Here is an 11,099-nt window from a genome sequence, read left to right on the forward strand (position 1 = left end):
AGCCCCCAGCCTCCAGGATGCACCCGTACTGATGGGTTTATCCAGCACAGCTCCAGCTCAAAGCTCCCACAACTGCTCGGGATGAGCCAAACCTGCCTCCCGACGGAGGGTCGGAAGGGATGGCGTGTTCCAGGTGCAGCATCACGTTCCTGAGCCAAAAATTCCTGGATGTTCTCCCCCAGTCCATGGCTCTTCACCAGGTGCAGGTCTGAGATTGACCCATAAAGGAATAAATCTGAATTGACACACAGTATCATGCACAGAAAAACTTTTAGGCCAAGGATGCTTTTAAAAAATCAGTTTATTTTACCTTACAAATGATAAATAATTTGTTTTCTTTAAAAAATCATTTCAAGTGTGTTTTACTTCATGTTCCAATATTAAAAATACCTTTCCCTTCTCCCCCCACCCCCTTAAGTGATCGATACAAAAATAATTGTGACCAAATTCTTTTTTTTCTTCTTCTTCTTTTGCAAAAATTCCTGTATTTGAGGCAAAAAGGCACATTGTGAAGGCTTTTCACCAGGAGGCACAGGGGTTCCTAAAGACCCCCAAGAGCTTCTCTCCCCTCTGTGCTTGTCCTAATTTGAGTGGAAGAGGACACAGAACCAAGCAGCACTTCCAGTGCTTTTCGTCTGATCCCTCCGGGAATATTCCAGGGCCAAGGACAACTTCGGTGTCACCCTTGTTTTAACATATGGGGGAAACCAAGGCACAGCAAAGCAGTGTTACAGTTATTTAAGAGCTTCTTGTGAATAGCTGGCAGAGCAGGACATGAAACTGGGCGTGGATGTAGAATCCTGTCTTCTTCAAAACCCACCTGGGATCCTCCTCTCCCCTTGCAGCCACAGGGTTACGGCGGCAGCCACGAGGCTCTAGATGTTTCTTTCTTAGTGGAACAGTCACAAGACCAACACAAAAAGTTGGGCCTTCACTAGTCTAGATTAATGAAAGCCCTAATTACCAGCCCTTGAGGGGCACGAGATGCTGGGCTGTATCCCGCCCGGCGAATCTTCCATCCACAGGGGGATATAACAGCCAGTCAGGCACTAGGAAAAGCTACAGGCAGGCTCACGCTTTGGGTGGGCTTCAAACCTTCCTTGTTCAGGGGGCTGCGGTCCCTAAAACACAGCTGTGTCACCAGGAGGTGGCGAAGGCAGCCAAGGGGGTTCTCCAGCGGCAGAGATGTTTGGCAACCCAGCCCAGCAAGATCCTTGCCCTGCCCGCTCAGCTGGAGGCTGGGAAGTGCCTCTTTGAGCTCCAGAGCAGGGCAGCACCCCCCTTTCGCTGTGCTTCGCCCCAAAACCCGCATCTCCTCCTCCAGAGCATCATCACCCAGCCAGCTGAGCCCGCTTGTCACAGCACGAGGCAGCGTCAGGTGGGGAGGGAGGCACGGGAGGCCACCAGGACAGGCACACACACACAGAGCACAAGGCACCGCTGTGAACAGCATTCCTTCTCCGGGGCAGCCAGCTCCTCGCTGGGGCCGAAGAGCCGCCCCTCGGGAAGGGGAAGCCTGGCCTGGCTCTAAGTTTCCTCATCCCAGAGGCAGAGCTGCTTTTGAGGCACGTAGTAGTCGAAGGTGTAGCCCTTCTGGCAGCTGCGGATGCCGCACTTGTAGGAGGACACCTTGCCGCCGGCGTCGCGGCTCTTGCAGTACTTGAGCATGCAGGGGTACCACTCGATGCTCAGCGAGTAGCTGCAGATGCAGGGCTTCCAGCGGTCCTGGCACAGCCGGCAGCGCTGCAGCTCCGGCAGGTCCGAGCCCTGCGGCAGCACCTCGAACATGGAGCCGTCCACCCCTGCGGGAGCGAGCACGGACAGAGCTCAGGAGGGAGAGAAACCCAAGGGGAGAGACAGCAAAGCCATCCCCAGGCAGCCCCCGGGATGAGGAGGAGGTTGGACAATGTTTCCAGGGGTTGTTGGGATTTAAATACGAATGGGAAACACAGGAGAAATGAAAGGCCCTGGGGAAAGTGAGGTCCGGCAGGTCCGAGCCCTGCGGCGGCACCTCGAACGTGGAGCTACCCACTCCTGTGGGAACAAGCACAGACAGAGCTCAGGAGGGAGGGAAACGCAAGGGGAGAGACACCAAAGCCATCCCCACGAAGCCCCCAGCCTGAGGAGGAGGTTGGACAATGTTTCCAGGAGTCGTTGGGATTTAAATATGAATGGGAGCCATGGGAGAGCAAAAGACCCCAAGGAAAGCAAGGTCTGGCAGGTCTGAGCCCTGCGGCAGCACCTCACATGTGGAGCTGCCCACTCCCTTGGGAGAAAGCAGAGACAGAGCTCAGAACAGAGGGAAACCAAAGGGAAAAGCCACCAAAGCCATCCCCTTGCAGCTCCCAGGCCGAGGAGGAGCTTGGACAGAGCATCTCCAAGGATTTAAATCTGAACGGAAACCACAAAAGAACAGAAGACCCCAAGGAAAGCAAGGTGCAGCAGGTCCGAGCCCTGCAGCAACACCGGGAACAGACATCCCTCAGGGTGCTGCCACGAGATAAAGGCAAAGGAGACAGCCACCAAAAACAGCTCTACTCAAAACCAGCACAGTCCCCAGACTGAGGAAGAGTTTGGACAGAGCATCTCCAGGGACTTAAATCTGAACAGGAACCACGGGAGAACAAAAGACCCTGGGGTGAGTAAGCAGAAAGACACAAAACCAACATCTTTCCTCCACGCGGTGGAGCAGGTGAAAGGTTACTTTTAAAATCCCAAATCAGGTTCTCTCGGGGAGCGCCAGCAGGAGGAGTGAGATCTGCTAAGCCAGGGGCTGCTGCAGGGTGACACACGTGCCTCAGAGCCAAACCAATCGGTGCTGATCCCCAGAAAGCTGGCAGGAGCCATCACGGCACCGTGCCAGCTCCAGCAAACCCCACGGGAACTCACCTTTCTCCAGCCAGAACTTGACATCTTCCTCCCGGGTGTAAATGGCCTCCCTGGCCTCTGCGCACACGTTGTGGATGTGGGAGCTCAGCTGGGCTGCCTTGCTGAAGTTCACAGCCACGTCCATGCTGAGATGCTCCAACCCTCGCACCTCCTCTGCCTGCCTCACTGTCCGGGGGTTTTTCTGCGGGGGGAATCATCAGAACTTCAGTCCTGGGTGCACCTCACTCCTCACAGCACACCGTGATGTGCTGCCAGCACCAGAGGAGAGAACACCTGCATCCCGCCTGGGTGAGAGGCACTTCAAAATCACCCGTTTGTACCAAACCCACCATGTTTTACCACTGCCTGTGGTGGCTTCTCCACGTTTTGTCCTGATAAATGGTCCCAGATCAGCACTGGCTTCATCGGGGCAGGGATTTACACAGCCACTCACCCACCCCTGACACAAACGAGGCTCAACTAAATCCCAAGCACTCGATCAGGATCAATACCACTGAGGAACTCAGCTGAAAACCAAACCCCTCAGGCAGGAGGGGTGGTCAGAGGTGGGTGGAAGGGCTGAGTAGCCAGGCAGCTGCCTGGGAGGGGCAGGCAGGCAGGATAAGGCTGAGAATTCCTGGCTGGGAGGGAGGATGGAGCCCGCACCTGCCGCAGCTTTGCCATGGACTCGCTGGGGATGATCTCGTTGCGGTGCAGCCGGGTCACAAAGCACAGGGCCTGGAACTGGCTCTGGCCCCTCTCCAGCTCCCCGAGGATTAAGGCACGGAAAATCTTCACCTCCTGACAGAGAGAGAAATAACAAAGAGTGAGAGCTGCAAATCTTCATTATCAGGGAGGTGAACTGAGAGGTCGGGGTCAAAGAGAAAGGCTCCAGCCCGAAAACAAAGCCAAAGGTCTCATACTTGTGCTACCTGAGCACAGGGGTGTGCTCCCAGCTCCAATCCCACCCCAAAGCCTGCAGCAGAATCCCTGGTGTCTGCAGAGAGTGAAGAGTTTTCACAACCCCGCTGTGGCAAGGCCAGATTGCTGCCAGGTCACATCCCACATCCATCAGTTGAGGGTTTCTGTGCTTTCCCAAGAAGGGAAGCAAAGCTCCTCAGAGCCTCGTTTGGTTTTGCTGAGCAAATGTCACACAGCCATTATCTCCATGCCTTACTGAGTAAGCAGCCCCAAATTTCCTCTGCTGCCTCCCCTCACTTGCTTCTTGACATGTGGCATCCTGGAGAAAAAGTTACTCAACCCTGAAGGTGTGGAACAGAAGTGAAAATGAAATTGTTAAAGGCAGCAGGAGCCATCACGATCAGCTGCAGCTGACTTCCTTTTCTGCCCAGGTCACTAATTTTCTGGTTTTATATGACATGAATGGCAGTCCTTTCCAGAACCAGCTTGGAAATCGGTCACAGTTCCTTCGTGCAGAGTCACAGAATTCCTGGCTCAACAGCAAATGCTCCCTGCGTCCTGCTCTGGCACCAAGCCCTGATTTCTTTGCGGGGATCAATCCCTGGCTCTGGCTTCAGGGGCACCGGTGCCCTCTGTGGGAACGAGGCATCCCTCGGTGCCAGCCCATCCCACCCCGAGGGCTAAGCAGGGCTGGAAGAGGGAGAGCAACCCCTGCCTTTGGCACCTCCTGCAGCCAAACCTCTGCACAGAGGTGCTGGTGGCTGGAGAGCAGAGCTGTGCCAGCTGCTCCAAGCCCTCTCCTCCTGAGCTGCTCCTGCTGCACGGCTCGCTGCCCTGGCTCTCCCAGCCTCCCTCTGCCCCAGGAGGGAGCAGTTCTCTTTTCCAGCTGAGCTTTCCTGCCCACTGAGCCCAGTGTTCATTTCCTGCCTCCTCTTCCATGCCCAGAAGAGCACGGGAATGCCATTCAGTGCACATCTGGAGAGCTGCAAGAACGGCACTTCCACCCCCGGGGATGGGAGAAATCATCTTGCTGGTGCAACTGTTGACTGTACAACCAAGAGCAGGGCACGGAGGAGGCTGGAGGAGAAAGAGATACCAGAAATTCTTGTGAAATTGCTATGGAGTCATTCCTTCTTTTCCAAGGGATTTGACGGGGAGATGTCCCACCGAGGCACTGGCACCCCTGGAACAACCCACATTCCCCATCCACACTTGGTCCAGCTGCCTTGCAGCTTCCAGCTGGGAGCTCCCACAGCATGCAGGACCCATGGATGAGCAGACTAAAACCAGGAGCTGACTCTGGCATATTCCTCAGCTGTGGATTTAAAGCTAATTCCCTTTGAGCAGTCTGGGAAAAGCAAGCAGGGATAGCCACGTTTTGCATCCAGGCCGAAAACCTCCACAGGCAGGGGGAGATTAGGAACAGTGCAGCACTTCCCAGGTTGGAAGCAATTTTTGTAAAATGAGAACGTGCTGAGCAGCTGATTAATCCTCCTGATCCGTCTGTTTAAGAATTACCCTTCAGCCAGCCAGCTCCTTCCTCCTCAGGGCTGATGCAGACGAGGAATTCACAACTCCCTCTGCCCAAACTCCAGGGATTTCCAGAGCGTTTGCTGACACCAAGGAAGAGGCATTGGGACAGGCAGGAATGGGCTGGGCTGCCAGCGTTGAAACAGCTTTAGAAAAGCTGTTTTTTCCAGGATCTGGCTCCTGTAGCACGAGTTGCTCCGAGGGGAGAAACCCCACCTTCACCTGGCCCCGAGCAAAGCCGAAGCGGACTTGCAGTGACCGCTCTGTCCTGAGCAAGATCAGCCTCCTCTTTTCCCTGCTCTGTCCCAAATCCTTGCTTTAACCCAGCTCTCCCTGCAACCCCAGACGGAGAAAGAACCAAACCACAGTGCTTAGGAAAGATTCCACAGGGAAAGAACCCCCACAGCTTTCGGAGAGCGCCTTCCCCTGCCCAGCCTCCTCACCTCTTTCCCGGCAGGAAAAGCAGTGAATCAGTGCCAAGGTGGGTACCCAGCCAAGGCAGCAAACAGCACCTTGAACTCTGGGTTCCTGCAGAATTTCCCAGCAGGGAACAAGCCCCAGCAGAGCAGAGCACAGCGGGGACTCTCCGGGTGAACTCAGGGAATCCTCAGCGCCGAGTGGGCGCAGCGACAGCTGGGGGTTGGCTTTGGGTGACAAACACTCCAGGGAACAACCAGCCCCGCAGCAAGGCCACGGCAGCTCCTCAAGGCAGCACGGAAATCAGCTCCCAGCTCTCAAAACCCCAGGGCTGCCCGTCCTTACCCAAGGCACTTCCAAGGAGGAGCAGGGAAATCATCCAGCTCTTTCCCTCCTCACCCTGCCCTCAGCCAGAGGCTGTCATCTGGGGGGTGAGAGCAGCTCAACCCCCCCCCTGCTTGGGGTTTATTCCAGCAGGGATTTACAAGCCTGTGTGGTCCAGCTCCCAGCCCAGCAACGATTCCACGTCGAGTGGAGCAAACCAGTTCCCAGGGAAATAAATCATTTCGGTGCCTTCCTCCCCGCAGCCCATTCAGCTTTCCTGCCAAATTTCTCTCCCCTAAGGACATCAGCGCTGCTGTGGGGACCCAGTTTTGTCTCTGCAGTGGCACAGGCAAAGGGGAATGTGCTGCTGGGCACATGGGGTGACCCCAGCACTGCTGGGCCCAGTTCTGCACGCTGTCAGCAGCCTTTGCCCCAGGGAACCAGCACGGCTGGCCAGAATTCCGTGAGTTTGCACAGCACAGGGAACTTGGTGCTGCATCCACAGCGAGGGTCCAGCCAGCTGAGCTACTCTGAGTGGGTGGAGATTATGGTTTTTAACCCCTCTGTCTCTGGAAACGGCTGGAATGGAGAATTTGGGTGGGCTGCCTCTTATATTCAGGCATCGATAAAGGCAAATCAAGGATGTGCTGGGAGAGGGGGAATCAAAAGCACATTTTCTGCGCAAAAAATAAAATTCTACAGAGTAACAAACACCAGGGTGTTTTAATGAGCCCTCCCAAAGGCTCCTGAGTGCCCCTCATTTCCCACTTTTGGTATCTGTTCCGAGAAGAATCTACTTTCCAAATCACACAGATGAAATCTGTGGTCAGATGCCATCCTGTGTCACCTGGTGATTTGTCACCGAACACGTGTCCCCCTGGCAAGAGGAAATTCTGACACCAGCACCCCGAAACATCACACCAGAGCTTTACCAACTCCGAAAGGACTGGCAGTGCAAGGGTTACAACACTACCCTGGCTTCCTCCCTTGTGTTTCCAACCCCAACTTTTCCAGCAATCCAAAGGGGAGAGAAACTTCTCTCTATCTTTGTGCTGACCTTGAAATAAACCCACCCACTTTGTTCCCAGGCCGTGTTTAACAACTGGCAACATCACTCCACTCCAATCAGAAACAACATTCAGGGCTGCTGAGCCCCCTCATTATTATTTCTTTTTTTGTTTGTTTGTTTTTTGGTTTTTTTGCAATACGTTTTTTTTACGCCTGACCAAAGAAAAAGAAGCGTTTTCACTCCCTGCTTTCAAACTGCAAGAAAAGAAAGGGTCACCCCTGCTCTGCCCAGAAAACATCGAGTCCCAGCTTGAACTCACACTGACCAGCTTGTGCTGCACCGAGGAGAAAATAACCTGGCGTGCTCTGAGGACACGGCTCCTCCAGGTCCAGCTCTGGAGGGCAGGCAGGGATGGAAGGGCAATGAAAATCCCAGCCCCAGGAAGCCCCAGGCACTGCTCAAGCCCCCACCAGCGTCAGAGCAAAGCAAGGAACAATGATCTCATTTAGCTCCTTTCTTCTCCAGCCCCTGGTCTGGCAACCACAAATAATAATAAAAAAATAAACGAATCAAAAAATAGTAATTAAACCCCTGCCTTTGGATGAACCCCCTGCAGTTTAAGCCAGAGGAGTGGAAAAATCGTTTGTGGAAAAAGCCCAGCCTCCTGGCCACATCATCAGGCTCAAGGGCAGCAGATGAACAACGCCAGCTGCTTTTGGGAACACGCAGAACCCCACGACCTTGGGTGCAGGGAGAAGTTGTGTAATTCAGGGCAGAACAGGGAACTGTCTGGGTGCAGCTGGAGCAGGTCAGAGGGGGAAGCCTGGCCAGGCTGCTGCCTGCTCACACATTACTCACCTCACCACAAAGCCAGCTCCCCGCTCCTTGATGTTTCCCTGCCTTTTCCCAGCTATTTTCCAGTAAATCCATGGAGCAGAGAGTCAGGCCCCAGCTGCCCTAAAACTGAGGATTAGGAATGCACTTCTGCTTGCAAAGCCCTCCAGGGACCATCACTTCCAGCAGGGGCTGAGGAGCTCAGGATTTAACCTGTGGACTCCAAACACCCCCAGAGAACCGCAAGCCAGAAGAAACTCAGCTCTAATAAGGATGGGAGGGAGAGAAGGTGTAAACACACACTCAGTCGGGTTTGTGGGTGAGCGCTGAGCTCTCAGGAAGAGCTGAAGCAAGTGAAAAATGCTGAAAAAATCAGCAGCTCAGCACAGGTCACATCCCAGCTTCCCAAAGGGCCTGCCTAGGGGATCTGCAGTGAGTTTGGATTTCCCTCGTCTGGGAATGTGCAAGTTTGCAATCTGCAGGCTTCAGAGCCCTTCCCAATTTCCCTGCTGTGCCATGGCTTGCAATTATTCAGTATTTTCATTAAGAGGAGTCACAGGGCTGCTTCCCTGCATGCGTGCTGGAGTATTTGAAACATGCCACCCCTTCCAAAATCACCACGGCTTCTGCTGGCACCTCAGAGGAGAAAAGGGACACGTGGGGCTTGCAGGGACACTGAGATTGAAAAGGGAAGAGTCACCAGAACAATCCCTGGCAAAAAGGCTCCAAGGTTCAGAGCAGGCTGGGACACAACACCTTCCTATCTATGGGTCTGGGCTTCCTCCTGCTGCAAAGCAAAGTCCAGCCGAGCAAACAGGCGGGATGAGGGGTTGGAATGAGATAACACAGCCACGCCGCCCCGGCAGAGCTGCTCTTCCCTGGACAGTGGAAGCTCCCTGCGTCCAGCCAGGCTCGGCATCTCCGTGCCCGTGAGACACGTGGGATCTGGGCCTTCAGCTCGGCATCCTCACCTCCCTGCATCACCTCCGGCCTGGGGGCAGAGGGTGCTGCACAGCAGGGCTGTGCTCAGCCCCACCGCCAGGCAAACACGCCCCACGCCACACACGAGCCCCCAAAACAGCAGGAGCCCACCTAAGGAATGAACCGAACCCCGTGGCATCACGGAGAGAGACATCCCAGAGCTACAGAGAGCATGGACAGCCCCACGCCAGAGCAGGAGCCCGAGATGTCCCCAGCCCAGCCTCTCCTGCCCGGATCCCGCTCCGTGCCTGGCTGCGCTGAGCCTGCCACGCAAAACTGAGAGGAATTGTGCAAAACCGTGCTGCTCACAACCCAGCCAGGAGCATCAGAGCTGGGAAACAGTGCTGCCCGTCCCCACTGGGGTCTTCCACCAGCTGTTTCCAGCGCGGAGCACAGGTGTGACCCCGCTGGGGACGGCAAACCTGCTTAACTCTCCTGGAGCCCGAACAAAGCCCCCGACGCTGCGAGAGCATGGATGGACTTCCCCCTGTGCATTCCGAGGGCTTTGCCACGCCTCTGGAACAGTTCTGGACCCCCAGTCAAGATTCTCCAGCTTCCGAGCTGGGATGGACGGGGATGTGGAAGGAGGACGGGAAGGATCGCTATCCCCAGCGCTCACCCCATAGAAAGCACTCACAGAGCGCACAAAAACCGCTGACCAGACCTTTCCGCGAGGTGCCAGGGGCCAGCGCTCCCGTCCCGCAGGCTTTACCCTCCTCCAGCCCCGCCGGGAATCACCGCGGGACCCCGCGGCACCCGGGGATGCGGATCCAAAATCCCCGGGGGTGCGCTCCCAGCTTCGTTCATATCCAAAAACCCCAGGGATTCGCTCCCAGCTGCGTTCTCATCCGAAACCTCCGGGGATGCTCTCCTTGCTCCGTGGCTGCCCGAAACCCCCGGGGATGTTCTCCCAGTTCCGCTTACCCGCAAAACCCCCGGGGATGTGCTCCCAGCTCGGTTCTCACCGAAACCCCCGGGGATGCGCTCCCAGTTCCGTTCTCACCCGAACCCCCGGGGATGCGCTCCCAGTTCCGTTCTCATCCGAACACCCCGGGGATGCGCTCCCAGTTCCGTTCTCACCCGAACCCCCCGGGGATGCGCTTCCAGCTCCGTTCTCACCCGAACCCCCCGGGGATGCGCTTCCAGCTCCGTTCTCACCCGAACCCCCGGGGATGCGCTCCCAGCTCCGTTCTCACCCGAACCCCCCGGGGATGCGCTTCCAGCTCCGTTCTCACCCGAACCCCCCGGGGATGCGCTCCCAGCTCCGTTCTCACCCGAACACCCGGGGATGCGCTCCCAGCTCCGTTCTCACCCGAACCCCCCGGGGATGCGCTCCCAGTTCCGTTCTACCCGAACCCCCCGGGGATGCGCTCCCAGCTCGGTTCTCACCCGAACCCCCCGGGGATGCGCTCCCAGTTCCGTTCTCACCCGAACCCCCCGGGGATGCGCTCCCAGCTCGGTTCTCACCCGAATCCCCGGGCACGCTCTCCCCGCTCCGTACCGGTGTGAACTCCCCGCGGATGCTCTCCTTCACCCCGAACCTGCCCGCACCCCCCGGGGATGCTCTCCTCGCTCCACACCGGACTGAACCCCGCGGGGGATGCTCTCCCCAGCTCGGTCCCTACCCGAACCCCCCTCCCCGGGCACGCTCTCCCTCGCCCCGTACCTGTCTGAAATCCGCCGTGAGCGTGACGAGGGCGCCGTCGGCCGCCCTTAGCTCCAGGCTGACGCAGTCGGCCCCGCTGTCGGCCTGCAGGCTCTCCTCCGTCACCTGCCCGCCGGGCAGCCTCACCCGCACCCGCAGCTCTGCCCGCGCCGCGGGGCCGGGCAGCGGGGCCAGCGCCAGCCACAGCAGCGCGGGCAGCGCCGGCAGCCGCGGCCGCGGGCCGCGCATCCCCCCGCGCCCAGGGCTCAGGGCAGGGCGCGCATGGGGCGGGGGGCGCGGGCGGAGCGCGGAAGGCGGCGGGGGAAGGCGGCCCCGCCGCGCCCCCGGCCCCGCGGGGGTGCCTCGCTCGCCCGGCTCATTCAGAGCCCGCTCGCTCCGTCCCTCCCCGCGCGGCTCTGCCCTCGCCCCCCGCCCGTCACTTCCCCCCTGGACCCGGGACGGCCCCGCCGAGCAGCGCCCGCCCCGTCGTTAAAGGAACAGCGCAGGGCCCGGCGGGGGAGCGGCGAGCGGCGGCCGAGCGCGGGGTGTAGCTTGGATCCGTCATCCACG

General features: G+C 57.6%; 1 protein-coding gene across 1 annotated transcript; it reads right to left on the reverse strand.

Annotated features, from left to right (window-relative positions):
• Positions 1-468: 468 nt before the first annotated feature.
• OAF (out at first homolog) lies at positions 469-10,806 on the reverse strand. Its single transcript, XM_040085279.2, has 4 exons — positions 10,551-10,806; positions 3,535-3,669; positions 2,890-3,070; positions 469-1,802 (listed from the first exon to the last, which is right to left on the reverse strand). The coding sequence occupies exons 1-4, from the start codon at positions 10,776-10,778 to the stop codon at positions 1,528-1,530; spliced, it is 819 nt and encodes a 272-aa protein (XP_039941213.1). The 5' UTR covers positions 10,779-10,806; the 3' UTR covers positions 469-1,527.
• Between the last annotated feature and the right edge of the window lie 293 nt (positions 10,807-11,099).

This window comes from Hirundo rustica, chromosome 23 (assembly GCF_015227805.2).
Source record: "Hirundo rustica isolate bHirRus1 chromosome 23, bHirRus1.pri.v3, whole genome shotgun sequence".
NCBI classification, from domain to species: Eukaryota; Metazoa; Chordata; class Aves; order Passeriformes; family Hirundinidae; genus Hirundo; species Hirundo rustica.

Coding starts and splice junctions, on each gene's coding strand:
- OAF (XM_040085279.2), bottom strand. CDS start 10,778: ATGCGCGGCCCGCGGCCGCGGCTGCCGGCGCTGCCCGCGCTGCTGTGG. Junction 3,670..10,550: donor TCACGGCGGATTTCAGACAG/GTACGGGGCGAG, acceptor TCTCTCTGTCAG/GAGGTGAAGATTTTCCGTGC. Junction 1,803..2,889: donor CAAGTTCTGGCTGGAGAAAG/GTGAGTTCCCGT, acceptor TCGCTCCCGCAG/GGGTGGACGGCTCCATGTTC.